The following is a 20,380-nucleotide window of genomic DNA, read 5'->3' on the forward strand; positions in this document are numbered from 1 at the left end:
ACGTGGGAATGAAACTAAAAAAAAAAAAAAATTAAAACGCCTGTATCTGAGGGGCCGCCCACGGGGCATGTTCGGCGAGCGCGGCTGCCCCGGGATCCGCTGCGAGCTCCCCGGTCACACCGCGGGGCTGCCGCGGCCGGAGGGTCTCACCCGAAACGCCCCGGCGGCCAAGCCGGAGCCCTGGCGCTGCAGCTGCTCAGCTCCTGTCCTTGCCCGTGTCTCCGGGGCCGGGGATGCTCGGCGGCGGCCGCAGAGCCCAGGCCCGGTTCCGCCGCCCCGGCCGGGAGCGCTTCCGCCCGGAAGCCGCGGGGCGGAGCCGGCCCTGCCCGCACCGCCATGGCCGCGCGGCTGCTCCTGCGGGCGGCGCGGCCGCTCCTGGCCGGGGCCGGGCGGAGCTCCCGGCTCGGCACCGGGCTCGGCACCGCGCTCAGCACCGCGCCGCCCCCTGAAAAGAAGCGGTGGCTTCGGGCGTACCTGGAGCTTCAGCGGCTGCAGGCGCCTCCGCAGCGGCGGTGAGGGGCGGGCGGGGCTCGGAGAAAGGGGTGCGACGGCCCCAGAAAAGGGGGAAATCAGAACGTTTAGGCTCCGTCTGGTCATGCTTCGGAGCAGAATGGGTTGAGCTTTGCAGGTTGGCATAGCCTGGGTTGAACGAGGCAGGCAGACGGGGATGCGGAACCGACAGTGTCTGACCCCAGGGATTTAAATGCTGGGTTTGGTATTCAAGCTCAATTTCATTTCTCGTGTCCTTTCGAAAGGCGCGGGGCGGGTAACGCGTTCTCTTCCTGAGCTGGTTCTTTTTCCGCGCCCGCAGGTCCGAGAAGCCCAACTGGGATTACCATGCGGAGATCCAGGCCTTCAGCCACCGGGTGCAGGAAAACTTCGCCCTGGACCTTCTAAAGACTGCGTTTGTTAATCCCTGCTACATCGAAAGCGAGGAGGCGAGGCGCCGGCAGCTGGGGCTGGACAAGGACGCGGTCGCTCTTCAGCTCCAGGATAACACTGATCTTGCGGAGCGAGGGCTGCGCTTCGCCCGCGCTTATTTGGCGCAGTGCTTTGAAGGCGCCTACCCAGAGTTACCTGCAAAGGGCACAGAAGCACTGGTTAATTTTCTTACCAGTCAGGAACTTGTCTCTTATGTGGCTCAAAACCTGTCCATACAGGACCTGGCGCTTTGCAGGGATTTCCCTGCCCCACCAGACGTGCTGCAGAGGACGTTCCTCGCCGTGATAGGAGCCCTGCTGGAAAGCAGCGGGCCCGAGAGAACCGGGATCTTTGTCAGGGTAGGTTCATTAAATGCTGGTTTGTACCTGGATGGGGAGAGATCCAGGGAGGTTGGCTGGAATTTGACAATAGCTGTAACAAAACAATTCAACATTGAGATCTGTTGGTGATGGTAGGGTCAGCTGGAATTTTGGGGGTTGGGGATTTTGTTGGGGTTTTTTTTCATTAGAAAGGCTGATCGGGCACATAAAATCATACACTTCGGTTTATGATGGTGATATTAATATTTGCCAAAAGTTGCTAAGGGAAAACATTATATTCCATGCACTATACTATCAGATTAATGAAATTCTTCTATCTGAGATTTCATATATCTACAATTTTTAAAAACTCTGTTTTGTATAAACAGAGATGAGTTCATAGGTTTTGCATGTAGAAATACAAGCCCTTGAAGATTGAAATTCTGTGTGACAAAGTAGTTTTAGCAGCTGTTGTTGTTTCAGTCATCTTTTTCACTTATATTTAATTTGATGCAATGGAGAAGTGTTTGTTGAAATGTTCTTCATGGTACAAGACCATTGAGAGGTGTCTGTAAGAGCAAGGAGGTGTTTACAGACAGGAGAGTGATCCAAAAATGTGAACGACCCTTGGGTTGCACATTCCCTTGCATTGTCACAGCTCCTCTGCTGTCACAGCTCATCCCTTAGGCTGGAGCTGGCCCTTCTCTGGGTCTGGGGCTGGCTTTGCCCCGGGCACAAGTCTGGCAGTGGCTGAACCAAAATGAGAGACTCCGAGCACTGGGATGGGGCACCGTGGCAGCTTTATCATTCATTCCAGCAATTCGTCGTCAGTTACTGTCTCTTCATACTGTATTTTCATTAGGAATACCACAATCTCAGGCCATTAATTGTAACTTCTGAATATTCTTGTTTAGGACTTTTTCATTCCCCAGCTGATTGGAAAAGACCTGTTTGAGATCTGGGAAGTTGTAAATCCTATGGGCTTACTGCTGGAAGAACTGGCCAAGAGGAATATCTCTGCTCCAGAACCAAGAATTACCAGACAGCTGGGAATCAGCACGGTTCTGCCAGTCTACTTTGTTGGGTTGTACTGGTCAGTGCAATATTAATTTAAAGTTAAATGGGTTTAATTGGAGGAGTGGGAAGGAGGGAAGATGGTCTTTTACTTTACTCGTGCTTTTTGGTCAAGTTGTTCCAGAAAATAAACCTGATAGTGACTTCCATATAAAATGAGCCATTTAAGCATTGGCCATAGCTCGCTATGGTGATACATAAACAGTCTCTGATTAAGGGCTCCAAAGGCTAAATGGAGTGCACCAAAGAGCCTGGGTGTGTTCTGAGTGACCTGACACAGGAACTTTGGGAACAGCATAACTGCATGGCTTTGGAGGGACCACAGCTCTAACCAAGACTTAGGCAAAGCATAAAGAGACATCAAGGGAGGTGGGATGGAAGAGAGACTCATTTTAAGTCCCAGAGAAGCTTTGAAGTTTTAAAATCAGCAGCACTGTAAACTGGGCCATATGAGTGTCTGTGTCCAGGCATGACTTAGGAAGTGCCATTTGTCCCTGGTGCATCTGTGTCGGGTGTGGTCAGTGCTTGTCTCAGTCCCAGTGACATCGCTCCTGTGGGGCAGGACAGAATCCACATCAGTGCTGCTTTCCTAAAGGAGCTGCAGATGAACACATGGGAAGGCTGCCTTAACTTGTTCTGCTTTACCCTGCATTGGTCTCTGTGCCTTCTAAGATGTGTCTTATAAAAAATGAAAGGAATTCTGATTGTTTCTCTTCTGGAATCCCTGGTGTCCCGTCATGAACTGCTCCCATTTAGTGCCCGTAGGTGTTTGTTAAACAGACATGAGCATGTAATTCATACCAGAGAGAGCTTTTCTGTCAGTTCTTTCAAAGCAATTTGAAATGCATCCTTACCAGGGGAGAAGAAAAGACAAAAGCACTTCAGTTTCTGTTTAAGCTAACCAGAGTAACGAATTTGCATATTTCTATTAGGGCTAACAAACTGAATGCTGTAAAGGATCAGTGCTGTGTTAGGAACTTAAATGAAGAGAGTGATGTTCTTTCAGGAAATAGACACATTTCTGATCTGAGTTTCTATTACTGAATATACAGTTACTTACCTTTGCAGGAAATACAACAGAAATGTTTTCCATTGTGTATATAAAGAAATCAGTGCTCACAGACATTGGAGAAAAACCAATGTGTTTTATGTACACAGCAGTGCTCAGGGTTGTAACTTTGTTTTTTTTCCCCCAAGTGATAAGAAGATTTTAGCTGAAGGCCCTGGTGAAACGCTGCTGGCTGCAGAGGAGGAGGCTGCACGTGTGGCACTGCGGAAGCTCTATGGATACACAGAGAACAGGAGACCTTGGGATTACTCGAAACCCAAACAAGAATTGGCAGCTGAAAAGGCAATCAGCAGTAACTAGATGCTAAAAGACACTTCTGGTGTATCTGTCTTAAAAATCAATGGCTTCCATGCTGAATGTAGGTGTATTTGGAAAAGCAAAATAATTCGTTTTTCTGGTCTTCAGTGCTTGAGACTTCTGAATCATATAATGGTGTTAAATAAAGTCTTTTCCTTTTCAACAATGTTTAATGTTTGATCATTTTCCTAAATGTAACAGAAGTGCCCTTAATCTGAATTTTTGCCTTTTGGCTGAGAAGTTTTTCTGTACATCACAGGAGACCATTTTTAATGATGTTTAATAATGTGTGACAAACTCTCACTGTACAGAAACAGCTTTCATGAATGCTTCCTTGGAGATTGTTTGGAGAGGATTGTTAATAAGCTGAGTTTAATTAACATATGTAACATCAGCCTTTGGATTGCATCTGGATTGATATATCCTTCACCTTGTGAAAACATTAGTTGTGATGATGATCCTGACACTGTTGGGGATTCAAACTTCTGAGGTCTCACTGCTTTCATCCAAAATTTTATTTGCTATGTGCATTGGTTTTTATTGTTGGAGTATGCTCTGAAAGATTTTTAAAATTTGTAAAAACAAGTGAAAATAAGGATCATGAAGGCCTTCATGGCCCTAAAGAAATTGGAGAACATGATTTCATTATAGGTGTAAGATAAGCTTTTTCTTTCTTTCTCTTTTTTCTCTTTTTGGTATTTTCCCTGTTTAGTCCATGTACTTTCGTTTAATCTGTTCCATGACTGAAGTATTGGATTCACTGACGTCAGTATTTGTTTTGTTTGCAGCATCTGTAGTTGTTTTAGGGTAACTCCAAATGAATGGAAATACACTTAGGAATAACTCGGGTATCTGTACATTTCTGTTAAATGTCATAGAAACTCAGCATGTCTACCAGAGGGCAACAGATGTGTGAGAACTGCAGCTCTTTTGGAATAATTTTCTTAAAAAATGAGTGAGAGTCTATGACAGACTTGTCTGAGCCCTGCAAGGAGGAAGCTGGATGTAGGAGAGTTGTTCAGGAAGTGTTTCCTGCTTTATCCCATTGTGAGCACATAAAGGAAGACACCAGGTGAATGAATGTGCCTTCACTAATAGGAGGGGGAAAATCAGGCTGGTGGCCATTCATCCAAATTTGATAGTGCTGTCCATTGCAACACATCCTTTGCCTTTAGCCCACAAGATGGATTTAGGGAAGGACACTTGACAGCCAAGGGTCCTGGCTGCAGCTGCTGGGCAGGTTTGTGCTGTGACAGTGAGTGCTGGCTCTGTGAACCCTGTGGAAACAGATTTATTGGTGTTCTCAGGCAGGAGGAGTCTGTGTGTGACCCCTGAGTGTCTCCAGCACTCAGTGCCCTGCATCTCACCCAGTGTCAAACACTGATGTGGCTGGGGGGCAGCAAGGCCTTCCTATTGCCTCTGGCTGAGTGGTCACAGGACTGAGAGCTGGAATACAAAAAGGAGGGCAGAAATATCAGCCCAGCATAAAACATGCATTAAATTGCTTGTGTTAAATGAAAAATTCCAGCTAGGCAATCTATTACCACTTACATAAGCAAAGCCAATAAGGTCACTATATTCCAGGGGAATAAGAGCAAAATGTGAAAAGATGGTAAAATTACTCATGCTATTTTTAGTTTCTAGATGAGGTTATTGCTCTTTACCTATTTTAAAAGGACAATAGTAAAGGTGGGTATTTTACAGCCTAAGTTACCTACTGCTTTTATATACATATTTATGTATTTTGAGATGGAAAAGCAAATTTCAGTCAGTTTATGTCTAAAAACAATTAAGATCTGCTTCCTTTGGCTTTATAGTTTGGAATGTGGGCGTAAGTCCTAGTAGTGGATTACTGAATACTGTGCTGGTAAAACCCTGAACAAAAAAAGGTCCAAGAATAATTCTTGTGTTAATTGTTGCTGTGACTTAAAGGCGGGAGATGAAAACAGAATCATTTCACAGTTATCTCTGTTAATTCAGAGTTTGAAATTTCTGGTGAAAAGTCAAAGCTTCTACTGGTTTATGACATTTATTTTTTATTTCTTATAACAATCTCTGGGGTTTTATGATAAATCAAAAATGTAAATGAGGTGCTCTGGTGTTATGCTGCTATACAAAGCCATGAAGAATTCAAAACATCAAAAGATGTGTTATTGTTTTTTGCAGGGCAGAGGGAGGGGATGATGCAGTACAGGAGTCCTACTTTTCCTTGTCCTTCACTTTACTGAGTGCTGTGGTAACTTTAAAGAGGTTCTGAACTATTTGGGTTCTCTTACATCAGTGCTTTGAAGTTTAATATTGAGAGATGCATTTAGTGTTGAGAAGCAAATAGTTCTCAACAAGGACAGATTTGTTTTATCTTTCCAAATCAGGTCCCCAGATGTAATGACACTAGTTTTGCGTTTTTCCCATTTCAGCTTCCCTAAGAAACTAAAGATGCAGTGCTCACAGTTGGTCAGTAAATAGCCCCTGTCAGAGTTTGAGGCTGCAGAGTGGGAACAGCTGCTCCCTGTGACAGAATCAGAGCATTATTGAAGGCTCTTGGTGATTCCTAAATCACAGGCACACTGCAATGCAGCTCTTCGTGGTGCACATAAAAACTGGGCTGCTCTTCTTTGGGAAAAGGGTAGCTCTAGGGAGAAGGTAAACATCATCATCCCTTTCTATTTCTGTGTAATAAGTGTAATGTTTCTGCTAGTCTGTGGCAGCTGTGTTGGGGACTGTGCTCTTGAACTTACAGGTTTATAATCAAACATGTTAATTTTGGATACATTAAATCTTTTGCTCCTGTTGCTCCAGCTGGGAACAATTACAGAACCTCACTTTTCTGATATGGAAATTAAAATTTATTATTTACTTCTGTAACTGTTCATTGCCAGTTGTGCTCACTTATTCTTACACCAATGTTCTTTATCAGAAGAAATCTTGATTTTATTGATATTGGAGGAATTTTGCATTTAATTCCAATGAGATTAAAATTTCATTGAGTTTTGAACATCCTTGAGAACTCCCCTTTAATGGGCATCTCAATAGCTCTGCAGTCCTGTGTTTTCCCTTAATTAGTTTGGATTGCTTATATAAAGCAGAGCAACATTTGTTTTTCTAACTTGAGTAACATTTTTAGATTAGTTGTTGCCTAAGCTTTCTAGTTTAGTACTCTTTGTCCTGAAGGCAACATTTTGGTTTAAAGCACCTAATTTTTGTTACTTTATATAGGAAACCAAAATTACTTGCATGAGTAGGTAGGCATTTCGATTAAACATGTTATTTTCCATAGTAATTTAACTTAGCTAGCCAATGTTTATGTAGCATTTCTAAGTACAAAAAATATGCAACTTGCAAAAAAAGTTCTGAAACAATGTTTTGGTATCTGCTTTCGAAGAAACTTAACACTGTTTAATGCAAGTTGTTTCAGTATTCAATGGTGAGCTGTAGTCCTTTGCTCCTAGCAAGAGGTTCCATAGTTTCATGATTCCCACATATTTAGCCAAGTTTTGAATCAAATCTTCAGTTTGTCAATGCCAGTGTATGTGTGGCTTTTTGTAGGCTGTACCATGTACTTGGTGGGGAGGAAAAGCGGCCCTGGCAATTTTTCAACCTTAGAGAAGGGAGAAATTAAATGCTTGTGACTGGTACAGGAGATCAGTGGCTGAAGTTCAGAAGTTTTAAAATGTTCTGCTCTGGCTTATTTGACCATTTCTAGAGAATGATGCCACAAAGCAGGTAATGAGTGAGGACAGACTCACTGCCATGTTGAGACGGTGGGGACGTATCCAGATTTGGGATGAATATCTCTGGGGTAATGCAGGGGATATTGCCAGGTCAGATTTGGGATGAATATCTCTGGGGTAATGCAGGGGATATTGCCAGGTCAAACAATGAAGCCAGGTGGAATGAAACATGAGTGTTCTTTCCTCGAGGCTGAAGGAAACACATGGGTGGAGCACCACTGCCCACATTAGACCTAAACCTAAGAGAGAAAATTCAGAGTAACTGGAGTTCAAAGATAGCAATCTGAAACCTATTCCTGTCGATTATCTCCTCCACAGGGGCAGTTCTGCAAAATTAAGAAAATACTGTTGAAACTGAGGAAGTGTCACGGAGTTAGTCATGTCATAGGAGAATAGGGGAAGCATTCCCACCACCAGAGGGCAAAGATTTGTCTAAACGTTTTGGTGGTTAAATAAAGAAATTCAGTTACTTTAGTGGTTATTTCAGTAGCACTAGGAGGCACAGCTTTATCCTCTAAGTTACTGGACAAAATATCAGTGACAACAGAACAAAATAATTTGTGAAAATCAGTCCAACCTCAGAGAATGTTTAAGAAGGAAAAGAGTCCAGAGAGAAAATGGCTTCATTAGTTGAGCTAGTTGAATGTTAATGGAAATTATTCTCTTTCATTTCAAGTGATGGAACTGGAAATGTTTATAAACTTTTTTAATAGTCCATCAGGAAAAACACAGTTGCCTAATTTAACAGTGTGTCTAAAGGTTTCTTATTCCATTACAGACCTTCTGATCAAGCAATGAATGTGGCAATGAGCTTGGAAGAGCTACTTTTATAATTTGATTAGGTTTTCATGACAAGGGAGATGGTGGGTTTAGATTTGAATGATTGCCCTGTCATTTTCTGTTTATAATATCAGAGCACAGTTCAGTTTTCTTTCATGTTTCTTTTGCAGTTAAAAATATGTTAAATATTTAATTTCTATCTCAAATATCATGTGATGCTACTTCAGCATGTTTTCAGTCAGGCATTTTTCAGCAACCTGTGGCCATCAGGCAGAGAGACAACAATTGGAGAAGAAAAAAAGGATGACATTCATATTGACACTTAACAGATCCCCCCATGGCAATTCATTATTGCTTCTACTGCTGCTCTGATAACTTTAGAAGGAACTTAGATGCCCACACCCACCCAGTTTCACTTCAAGACCCACAGCATTGGACATTTTTTCCCAGCTGCCACGAATTTGCTCTGACGGTGTCCTGTGACTGCAAGCATGATATCAAAATGAGGTTTGTGAGGATTTCCTTGATTCAGGCTCTGTGCTGCATGACCAGCAGGCAGACTGCTGAAGTTCATGGAAATCTAGACCAGTAGCAAACTGTTGATTATTCCCAGGTTTCAGAATTAGGTCATTATTTCATAGCTTATTTCTTTGAAAGTTTCGTTTCAAAGCAATTAGTTCCTAATTGGTTATTTCAGCTGCCCCCTGCAAGCTCAGCTGTAAGGTCAAGTGTTTAGGAGATGATCATGGATCAAGTTGAATTTGGTTGATCTCATATATAAAAATAGGCTGTTAAAAATAAATTTGAGCATTTTTTTTCCTTGATTGGGGTACTATACTCATCATTTCCTAGTAGCCAAAAACATCAAGGATTAAATGATAACAACAAAAATAAAACCGTTCGATAAAATTTGGAATAAGCTTCAAAATTTTCCTTTAGAGAAAAACTCCCTGTTGCAGAAAGGATTTGTTACCAGTGACTGTACACACTGCTGAGTTCTCTCAGTCTTACTAGCTAATTTTTGAAACCTGCAAGGAATAATTTTATGCTTCAAGATAATTTCCAGTTTTGAAGCATAACAATACATCATTTAACATGAAGATGTTATTCCAAAGAGCTGTGATAAATGGTTATTTGGATTTCATTATGCAGGGGGATGACACTGGCTGTCTAGAGGACCAAAGGAAATTGTGGGCATTTCCTGGCAATGCTGAGAGGCTGCAGCAAAGAAACAAAACACAGAGTGCTTCAGAGCAAGGCTGAGACTGCAGAGAGTACTCTGAACATTCACTGACTCTTTATAATGAGAAAATACAGAAAGAGCTAAACCTTTTGGCAGGTGGGTTTGAACAGTGATCTCTGTCCAGGAGTACCCTGACAAATGCCTAGGTCAGTATCAATGCAAAATTTTCAGTAATTACTATGAAACCTTTCTCTGTGAATTGTTCCTTTGCTTAAATTGTTTTAGTTTTGAGTGTTTAGACTCCTAATCAGCAAAGTTGTAGTGTGCAGCAATGCACAAAACTCCTCCATCTCCTCTATCTCCTGGCTGCACGTGTTCCCATAGCAGCTGGGCAGATATTGGTGGGCACAGAGGGACAAGGGGGGGACAAGAACCTGAAGGTTTCAGAGCAGTAATTATAAACTGGCTATGAATACAGCAGACTGGAACAATTGGAAAGTTGCATCTTCATTAGTAAAGCACTGGGATCTGAAACAACCATATACAAAGAGGAGCAGGATGTAAAACCTCTGTGTATTCATTAAGTGGATAATTTATGAAAGTTGGGGTAAACTGAGAAGGGAGATCTAAAAAAGTTAGACTAACAGGGTTACAAACTCTAACAATTACAAGAGACTTGATTAAAAGTCCTAGCTTGTAAGAAATACTATCCTTCCCTAACAGCTTCTGTACTATTTTTGTTTCCATATTTGTGATGATTTATTAACTGTCAGGTTCCTTCTCCCCACCAATTTTCCTCATCCATCGTAGCCCAGAGGTCCTTGCTGGTGGTTTTTTTTTCCATTTGTATAAAATCTCTTGGACATCAGGGGTGTACTTCTCAAATTCCTCTGTTTATGTCAGTTAGACACTGCTATTTCTTCTGCTGTTATCCCAAATTTTCATTCACCGTGTTGTTTCAGAGTATTTATTAATTCTCTTCCTTGTCCACAAACCAAAACAAGGTTTTGTTCTATTCAGGCTCTCGTAATGTTCTGAGCACTTATTCTTTTCCCATTTCCAAAACACAGTACCTGGAATGATGCTATGCACAACATGCCGTTGATTATTCGTTTCTGGTGGTTGTATTGTTGCTGGATTTTTGTTGTGTTGTTTTTTTTATTTTAAAAATTTATTTAAACATGTAACTAGTAGATATTACCGTCACGTAATGAAAAGTGCTTCTTTTTCATGTCAAGACATTTTGATTAAGTCACATGAAGATAAGCACTTCTCTTTTTTATCTCCTGGCTAAAAAAAGAGTTTTTCTAACTGACAAATGCTTTCAAAATCAACCTTCTCAGCTGAAATTCCCACACATTGTTTCCAAGAGACATGTCTGTCATTGCCACTTCACCAGAGAACGCAGTCTTGAAAGAAATCTTAAATTTTTTACAGCTGTTTGTAACTACAAGTACGGCTTGCAGTGTTAAACACAGTTCAAGGCAAGACACTGCAGGTGCTCTTGCTGTACAGGAGAAGGTACAAGAGGCTTGAGTGTCAGGGGATTCATTTTTCTCGTTAAACCAGTTATTCTCTAAACAACAATTTGAAGGTTTGTTTTTGTACTTCTGAAGAAAATGACATGGAGACAAAGTGCTAAACCATTACTACATTTAGCATTATTTTTCCCATGTATGGATTGAGATTAGGCTTCTCCTGCAGAAAACCTCCCCTAAGAGAATATTTGCAGCTACCAGGGATTATCCATATCCACTCTCTGCAGCTGCAGGAGCCTGTGCTACATTCTCTGGGGAATCTTTTTGCCTGTTGTGCATCTTGTTAGTGCTTTTACTTTTATCTGTTATTGCTATCTGTCATAAAGCCCTTCTCTCTGCAGTTTGAATGAGGCAAATTCTCAAAGATTAATGGAAAAAAATATTGGTGACAACATATCAGATTTTAAAATTACAGTAGTGAGAAACATTACACTAAAGTTCATAGAATCAGTTTTCTTTTTGTAGTTGTCCTCTAAAATATTTTCTTTCAAAAATGGGCTGACTGAAAAACTTAATTTTCCCATATTCACATGATACAGATTATCTTCTATACTCTTCTAGTTGAATGTCTGACATCTAAAAGCTCTATTTCCTATATTTCCCTCTTTTGTTATGTCCATTTTTTACTCAAAGATACTGTTCTTTTTCATCTCATTTCAAGTCCAAATGGATGTTTCCATGACGTTTAGCTGTTCTGACACTTGTTCTATTCATTGATTTGTGCAGTGGAGTGTACAAAACTTTGTTTATCAGGCAAGACTCAAACATTACTACATTGGAGTCACTGATTTACAGTCTCAGTGTTCAGATCATGCAGTGCGTGACAGGTATTTCATAACTTGTCTTGGGAACTGTGACTCTGCACTTTTCTTCTTTCTTTCTGTCCTTTTTCATTCTTTATATAATCAGGTTGCTTAGAGAATTAGAAAGTTACGGACCTGTTTTCTAGATTCCAGGTGTAGACACTGCTTCAGAGTTACCATGAGCACCAAAAGATGTCTGCTCAGAACATCTAATTCTACTCTAGTGTTCCACAAATCAGCCCCAAAGTAATGTTTATTAAAATAAATAAAATTCTAGGGAAATATGAAGGAAACTATGTGAGTTTTGTAAATTGTGGGCAAATAAAAGAGCACTGGTTGAATATGCTGTTTCTCCTACTTATTTTAATATTCTTTCCCTCACTGAAGATCTTTGTGAAATTACCCATATTTCTTTTTGCCCAATCTAAGGCACTTCTAAGGCAGCACTAACCAATAGCAGTTTCCACAAATTAGACTGACTAATCAATAATTTAGATTCATTAGTGGAAAGCAACAAAGGCCTCTCTTCACTCCCATGGGAGTTTTAGAGAAAATAGGCAGGAAAGGCTCATCAAGTGGAAAAGGTACTGAAGAACTGAACTTCAAAATACATTGGGCTTTAAATACAAATCTCATTTATAGGTCAAAAAATAACTTAAGTCTTTAAACTTTAATGTGAAAATTAAGTTGTTCTTGCTCAGAGAGTTGGGAAAGCTTTTCCTGGTTCAGTACTTTATGTAGCCAAATACTACAGAAGCTATTGGGGTTTAGATGTCTAGATTCTGTCTCTCCCTTTTCTAATTTAGAACCAAAAGAGTTGAAGAGTTGAACTATCTTATCACCATCGAGTTCTGCCTTTCACATTGGCCTCCTAAAACTGTTTTTGGGTTTTTTTTTGCATTCTTGTGATTTTATTCATATCAGTTCCACAACTTCTTTCTTCTACCCATAGACTCTGGGCTGCCTTGTGCATTGCCAGCGTTCCTGTGGGATGTTCCAGCAAATGTAAAATATTGTATGATTTACCATTATATTTCTATTGCTGTTACAGGATCAAATATGAATATACTCCGTGGTTTAAAGGGTTCCACTCTCCTCTGGAATGTTCCTCTGAAAGGATGCATGAAACAATCATTTTACCAAAACTTCTATGGCAGCTTACAAAGCATCATTCAACTACAGGGTTTCACAGACTAATGATAAACCAATACAAAACAAGTAACAGTAATAGAAACATTGGCACATACTCTAAAAATAGATGTACTGTAAAGATTAACTTAAAAATTAAATGCATTTGCCTTGCATACAAGATATTCCTATGACAGATATTTTGCCTTCACTGCAACTGTATATAGGCATGTTCTTTCCACTGCCTAGTCTGTGATTACAAACTGGAATATGATCTTATGCACTTAAGGCATGATGGAAATTCAAGAACTGTGTCAAATAAAGGGGCAAGGTTGAAATATTGATAACCTTTCAAGATCACTGGCCAGTCTAGAAAGCAGGGAGAATCATATGGTGACTGAAAATCATTTCGTACCCCATATTACTCCAAATGAATTAGGTGTGTGTCACACAAATAAAAGACGACATTAAAAAAATACAGATTGTTCATTACAAAAATCCCAAGATCATGTGACTGTGCCTTTCTCTTTGTTGTGAGACCAGTTTCTTATTCACAGCTGTTAAGGGTAAAGGCAGGGCTTTCCATCATTTACCTTTTTATACTATGTTAATGTCATAGCAGTGGGTGGGAAATGTCCAAGGGAAATGGCATTGCAAGTAAAGATAATGTTGTAATTCAATCATATTTGTCTGGCCATTTTCTTGCATTGAATTGTCCAGATTTAAGTAACTGTCAACAGGAAGTATGATTTATATAACCATTACTCTATGACTTTCTCTTGTTCTGATCTCTTACCAAAATGTATCTATTCATTAATAAAAAGCTACTGCTTGAATAAGGCCAGGCACAGACACATTAATTTATACTCAGTGAACTGAACCTTGAATAGAGCATATGAGTGAACATTCTGGCTGTGTTCTTTCCTAGCATTTTCAGAAAAGCCTTCAAATACAAATATTGAGGTAGCAGTTTACCACCGATCCGATATACCTAATCCCAGGATTAATTCTGTATGCCCATCACTGGTGAAGCAAGATGGATTTAATAGCCCATTAGCCTTTCAGCATGATAATTTTCACGTCACTTATCCTGCTGGGTTAATTGCTTTAAAGTGGATATTATTGACCTCAATCCTAGTGGCAAACAGAGAACGTCTTATTCATCTCCCAAATGTACGTTCTGAGACTCTTGTTTCTTTTGGTCCTGACAATAAATCCCCTAGATTATGTGTTTGTATATTATAATTTATACCCTATTGGCCCATATTTAAGAGCTTACTGAAGCAACATCTTTCAGATATTATTACCCACGACTGGAATATTAAATTCTTTTCTTATGTAAAAAGAAATGTTGCAAGCATAAAAAATAATTGTTTTACCTCTGGTTAAGAAATTAATTTTAATGCTAAAAGCTGTAGCGGGTGCATCAGGGATTAAGCACTTTTGGAATAAACAGCTAGCCAGTATATTTCCAACTGCAGAAGTCTGGTCATTAGAAGGAGAGAATGAAGAACAAATTTGGACAGAGAAGCTGCAGGAAAGGAAATTCGTGTACTAGCATAGAGAAACAAAAACATGTAATGAAAAAGAAAATCAAGGAGTAAAACTGAAGAGCAACGTTTTTATTCATGTGTATTATTTGTGAGTGTTTTCCTCTAGTGATTTAGAGAAAACAGGCCAGCTGCTTTGAGGGAATTAATGCTAGCTGTGAGCAGCAAGAAATAGAAAAAGCAGGAGTGGAAGAGGAGCACAAGTGATGTGATTGCTTGTGGGGAGGTGAAAGAGAGCTGGAAGTTACCACAGCCAGTTTTTAGATCCATGTGTGTCAAGAGTGTTGCACACACAGTTATACACAGAGCCTTGTATTCCTCAGGCACCCGTTCCTATGGGAAACAGGAGGAAACCTAAGATTTAGGTACTTGATTGTAGGAAGCCAAGGTTTGGAGCAGGTGTGCCCACAGACTCTAGAAGAACCCAAATCCCTCAGATCTCATTTGTAACACAGTCTGTCCTCACACACCCCTGAAGTCTCATTCTGTAGTTTCCTGGGATAAATTTCCTCTATAAGATACAGAATGGAGAAGCTTTGTATTTGCAAAAAGTGATTTCTAAACCACATTAATGTTAACATAGGTTAATGGCAGAATGGCACCAGAATAATGGCAGAACTGTTTCTTCACAAAGCAAATTGGAGCCAGAAGATTCCTACTGAACTATCTGATTGACTTAAACAGTGCTGGGATTTTCCCTGCGAGCTCAGTTCCACATTTTACTGACAATGACAATGTCAATGACAGTGATGTTGTTTTTATTAGCAGCTGTTCCTGTGTGACATCCACATGAGAACAGTCGTGACTTGAGCAGTGGAAGCTGCATGTTCCTGCTTCAGTTACAAACCACCTTTGACTCTGGTTGAAACAAAACCTGACTGCATGTAGCAACTCTCTGCTGCAGCAGGTGTGTGGCCAATCACTGCTCTCCAAAGGATTTTCCAGGAAAAAGAAACTCGCTTTTTAACCTTCAAATTTTTTTTTTTTCTAAATTTAGGTCATCTGCTTTAGGTCATTTAGGTCATTGGCAAAGGTACAATGTTAGCATGTTTCGTAAAAGGCAAAATAAATGAAACCTTCTGAATAACAAGAATATCAGCATTTCATAAAGCAGTGAAAAATTAGAAGAAGCAGGGAGAATTTGGTCTTTATAAGACTGGAAATATTTCCTGTTTACTCTTAAGAATGCTATTTAAGTATTGGTGATTATTTAGTGATGTTTATTTTTTACTTTGAACAGCTCCTGCCATCCATACTAGGAAAAGAATTAGAGTATTGCCTTCTGTGTTTAAAACTTAGAACTGGTTGATCAGCTCATGTAAATTAGCACATCCAGAGGAATCAGAAGAGGAAGGACAGATTACTGATGCTGAACACCTAGTCCTAGATTTTTAAACTAAAACTATGAGGAAAATACAGTGGACTGACGTCAGGGGCACAAAACTTGACCCTAAATACACTGTACTGGGAATCATTAAACCGTAAAAGATTTTAATCATACATAGTGTTGCTGGGGAGTTTTGTAAATGAAATTACTGAAATATAAAATGCATTGACTTTTTTTTTTTTTTATACATTGATTTCACACACTGTTGTAAAGTATTCCTTTAGGCACCTTTGTGTGGAACAAACTCGTATTTTGTGGGTCAGGGGCTGACTGGGGTTTCCTCTCTGGTACCACATGTACGTGACTGTTGGCTCTGCTCTCCCTCGATGGGGGAACGGCCAGCCGGGCACCAACTCCCCAAAGGAAAACCGAGCATTTCTCACCTCCGTCCCAAGAAAGCCAGACCATGTGGGGGTGTGTGTTCTCCCCACAGATCCGCTGCCTGCTGCAATCCGCCTGACGATGCCCACGGAACTGGGCCACCAGCCCGTCCCGGCTCATCCCCGCCGCCAGGACCCCGCGCTGGGAGCGGGAGCAAAGCGCCCGACGGGACCGGGAGCGCCTTCGCTCTCGCCGCGCTCCGTGACGGAATTTCCAGACTTTTGGGACACAGAGGGGCACGGGCAGAGCTGGGGCGGGGACGAGGCAGGTGGTCACTCTTTCACGGAGCACCTCTCGCTCTCCCCGGCCGGCCTGAGCCCGCTGCCCACCAGGGGCGGCGGGGACTGCCTGGCGCTCACCCCGTGGTGTGAGGGGCACTGTCCGCCCCAGCACCTCTCTCAGCGGGGAGGCCGTCCCCTCCTCCCCGAGGAAAGTCTAACTGCACTCAGTTTTTATTGATATTTTTCCATCGGGACTCTCCACAGGACTGACCCCCGCCCCGCCGGGTCACGCGGGGTGACTCGGCCCCGCCGGAGGCACCGCCCCGGGCCGGGGTCGCGGTGTGAGGGGAGGGGAGGGATGCGGTGCGTCCTCCCAGCCGACAGGGAGCGCTGCAGCCGGCGGGCGCGCAGGGCTCCGCCGCCGCCGCCATCTCCTCGCTGAGCTCATAAAGGTGTCGCGCAGGTTCCGCCCGGGCTCGTCATTCTGCCGCCCCGGGCCCGGTGCTGCTGCCGCCGCCGCCGCTGCTTCCCCCGAGCCGCGGCCCCCGTCCGCTTCCTCTCTTTCAGAGCCGCCGGTCCGCATCAGCGGCCACCGCGCTCTCGAACCGGCCCGCCAGCAGGCGCCGGTTGTGCCCTCCCCGCCCCTTCCTCCCCTGTCTTCCCCTCACCCCCCCGCCCGCCCGGCCCCTCTCCCGCCGGCCGAGCCCCGGAGCGCCGCCGCCGCCGGGGTGTGAGCGGGGCCCGGCGCCGTGCCGGGCCGTCCCTCGCCGGCGGGGCCATGGCCGCGAGCGCCAAGCGGAAGCAAGAGGAGAAGCACCTGAAGCTGCTGCGGGAGATGAGCAGCCTCCCGCCCAACCGCAAGTGCTTCGACTGCGACCAGCGGGGCCCCACCTACACCGACATGACCGTGGGCAGCTTCGTGTGCACCTCCTGCTCCGGCATCCTGTGAGTGAGTTCGGGTGGGGACCGCCGGCTCCATCCCCCCGGCAGCGGTGACCTCCGCCCCCGGCCGCCGGGGGACGCGTCCGCAGGGCGGCGGCGGCGGCCGGGCGGTGCAGCCCCGCCGCGGGTCTCGCTGCGCCGCCGCTCCCCTGCGCTCGCCCTTCCTGCTGCCGGCTCGGCCACGTCGGAGGGCTGCGGGCGGGGGGATAGCCTGAGGAGGGGAAGGGAAGGAGGCCGTCGGGAGGCTTTCCCGGGCGCATTCGCTGGAAATCCCCGTCGGAGCCCCCGGTGCGGAGGTGGCGGCCGCTGGCGCGGCGTGCGGGGCTGGGGCGCACGGCAGCCCCGCGGCCCGGAGATGATCCTGGGGAGGTTTCTCCGGCACGTAGGGGGAGCGCGCACGGGCAGCCGGAGCGCCACCACCCCACGGACGTGTCGGAGGGGTGGTTAATTAAACAAGTGTGCGACAATACTTGTGGAAAGGGAAGGGGCACGTGGCTGAGCAGTTTACTGTCATGACAGCCTTGAAGATGCGGCGATACTAACCCTGTCGTGAATACGTTTACAGATATTGCTTCAACGTTAAGTTAAGCCACCAGCATAGCTTTATGTGCATCGGGTTCTGCTTGGTGGTAGTTTGTAAGACAACTCTTTAAGCTCTGTCTTAGTCGATAAACTCCAGCCCCAGTGGTTTAAGAGACTTGATCAGAAAAGTAGAAGGTGGTTGGATTTTTTTTTTCCTCTTACATCGAATGTTTCCTTCAAACTATATATATAAACCTTGGAAAGGGATTGGCTCTGATAAAGTGATTGCATTTTTCCTGTTCCTCATTCCTGTATGGGCCTCCCCACTACTCCTCCCTTTTCCACCCATCCTCCCCAGAGATATTGTATATTAAACTAAGAGTTGAGGTCAGTCACTTGTGAATTTCAGTCACATATCCCTAACTTGGGGGGAAAGACCCCTCTCTCTTCAGTGCTGCTGTCTCCTTAGCTATATCTGTTTGATTTTATATGATTCTGTAGCATTGTGCTAATGAAATGGAACAGAATCAAAGAGTAACCAAAGAAGTAATAAATAGTATGTCAAAGGATACAGATTGGTGTTTCTAAGGGTTTGAGCTCATAAAAGGAATTCAGGAATCTGAACTAATTTCTGTCACCTTACTACCTCAAATAGCCCTTCCAGGTGAGGTCTGATGTTTTAGAACAAGGTTGGTAATTATGTTGAAATGCAAAATAAAGCAAAATGTTAGTTCTTTGCTGAATTTCTATGGAACAAACTGCCTTTTATACCAATAGACAGCTAATTAGACTTGGGTTTCTTTTACTTCTGCTTTATGTAGGCCTCTGAACAGACTTGCAAATACAGAAAATACATTTAGGTTGTGAAATTGAAAAGAGTCTGGTTTTTCACACATACATGCCACTCAATCAGCCAGCTCTGGCTATTGTTTGCTCTCTTAGCAAACTTATTTGTGCTGGCACGTGAAACTATTTTAAGCTACTGCATTGAGCTTATTTAATGGTTGCACATGTTCTTACTGGGTTCAGCTGACAGCGTGATAAAGCTGCACCATGAGAGTGTTTGTCTTTATTTTTCAGGCTTCTTAGCCTTAATAGACAAATATATTGTGAATGCTGCTGAGATGCTTAGCGTGGGTTCAGAAGAGTCTGTTCCTTTTATCTGTTGGCTGGGAGGTATGGACTACTAAAGTGCATAGTCCAATTTACAGCAACCAAAAGGACGTACAGCCAGCTCGTAAGCAGGGGACAGCTGCCACTTGCTGTTAAGTTGGCCATCATTTGGTTGTTACCATGCTTAAAGGAGGAAGACTATCTGCAAAAACATGGTTAAGGTATTGGTATTCCAATAAAATGCAAATGTTTTTTTCATTCTAAATATGCAGTGTTTTTGCCTTGCTGTAAAAAAGCAACCACAAACATGTTTGGTTCTTACAGCTAGTAACACACTTGCATCTGGAGTAAACTGCTGTTAAAGAGACTTAAAGCTTCCCTCGAAAATAAATTTGGACTCATTCTTTCATGTCAACTTGGAAAAACCTCCATAAACTGTATGTGCTGGACCATGTACATTGGTTAACACCTAGCCATTGGGATGTTTTTGTTAGTGATGAGACTTGGTGTAGGTCATGTCTGTTTCATAACTAGAAACTTATTTTTAACACTTCTGTCAGAACAGTTCTTCAAACAACTTATTTATTTCCAAATGCTTTTCACTGTAGAATTCCATGCTGTAGGGAAATGACTTGGGAACAAACCACATAATGGCAAATAGAAAAGTACTGCTGCTTCTGTAGTCCTTAATGGCTGTTTGCGTTCTGCCTTGTAGTACTTGCTTTACTGTAAGGCTTTAATAATCTTAGTACTTTATCTTGTTTATATGCTATGTGAATGACTTGCATTGCTTCTTGTTATAATTACTTTTTTCTAATCTGGTACTGGAAGTATTCGTGGAGTCAAGTAGACTAGTTTTTTCAAGTATGAAGTGCCCAATGCAAGATTAAAATACTATTAGATTAAAATCTCCTTCTGAAAGGTTTCTCAGTTAATTAAAAGTGATTGCTAACATCAATGTCATTTTAAGTAGGCATGTTATTCTAGATACAGTTAACTCTAAACTCTTTAAAACTGTAGTATAACTTTTTTTGTTAGTTTTCTGAAGTGTTTATTCATTTTCCTGGCTGTCTATTCACACTGCAGATCTTAATTCTGGATCCATCCTGGATTTCCCTTAAGTATTTAATATGCATCAAAAGAGTGATGCTACGTATTACTAGATTTAGCTTTAAAAACCTACCATTCCCTCTACTAGCTTGTTCTTTTGGTGCTAAGAACAATGACAGAACTAGTGGTTTTGCTAAAAAATCTGTTTCTGGCTTGAATGTTAAAGGTGAGTCTTGTCAAGTCAGAAGTGTGAATGACAGGAGGTTTTTTTCCTTAGTACTTTGGTTCTAAGTGGTCAGATCAGATCACGTTTACCAGAGCAGAAGTTTTGCGGTGCAAAATTGCTCATGCTGGAGAAAGTTCATGCACA

The 20,380-nt window shown here is 42.7% G+C and overlaps 2 protein-coding genes across 15 annotated transcripts in view; both read left to right on the forward strand.

Annotated features, from left to right (window-relative positions):
- Positions 1-304: 304 nt before the first annotated feature.
- Positions 305-3,847, forward strand: MRPL44 (mitochondrial ribosomal protein L44). Its single transcript, XM_014877854.2, has 4 exons — positions 305-512; positions 812-1,280; positions 2,156-2,334; positions 3,513-3,847. Exons 1-4 carry the CDS (start codon positions 337-339, stop codon positions 3,682-3,684), a joined length of 996 nt encoding a protein of 331 aa, XP_014733340.1. The 5' UTR covers positions 305-336; the 3' UTR covers positions 3,685-3,847.
- Positions 3,848-17,070: 13,223 nt separating this feature from the next.
- AGFG1 (ArfGAP with FG repeats 1) overlaps positions 17,071-20,380 on the forward strand; it is a 35,918-nt gene continuing 32,608 nt past the window's right edge. For 8 of the 14 annotated variants that reach the window (XM_088170729.1, XM_088170731.1, XM_088170732.1 and 5 more), the window contains exon 1: positions 17,072-17,328. In XM_088170729.1, coding sequence (XP_088026855.1) covers positions 17,162-17,328 — 167 coding nt within the window. In that variant the 5' untranslated portion in view covers positions 17,072-17,161. Of the gene's footprint in view, positions 17,333-20,380 lie in introns of all 14 variants that reach the window. The other 6 variants (XM_088170735.1, XM_014877875.2, XM_088170739.1 and 3 more) reach the window with 2 other exon arrangements.

This window comes from Sturnus vulgaris, chromosome 10 (assembly GCF_052056855.1).
Source record: "Sturnus vulgaris isolate bStuVul1 chromosome 10, bStuVul1.hap1, whole genome shotgun sequence".
Taxonomy (NCBI): Eukaryota; Metazoa; Chordata; class Aves; order Passeriformes; family Sturnidae; genus Sturnus; species Sturnus vulgaris.

Bases quoted from the DNA above. Each gene is read 5' to 3' on its own strand.
- MRPL44 (XM_014877854.2), top strand. From the start codon at position 337: ATGGCCGCGCGGCTGCTCCTGCGGGCGGCGCGGCCGCTCCTGGCCGGG. The intron at 1,281-2,155 runs GTAGGTTCATTA...ATTCTTGTTTAG, and splicing joins GAACCGGGATCTTTGTCAGG to GACTTTTTCATTCCCCAGCT. The intron at 2,335-3,512 runs GTCAGTGCAATA...TTTTCCCCCAAG, and splicing joins TACTTTGTTGGGTTGTACTG to TGATAAGAAGATTTTAGCTG.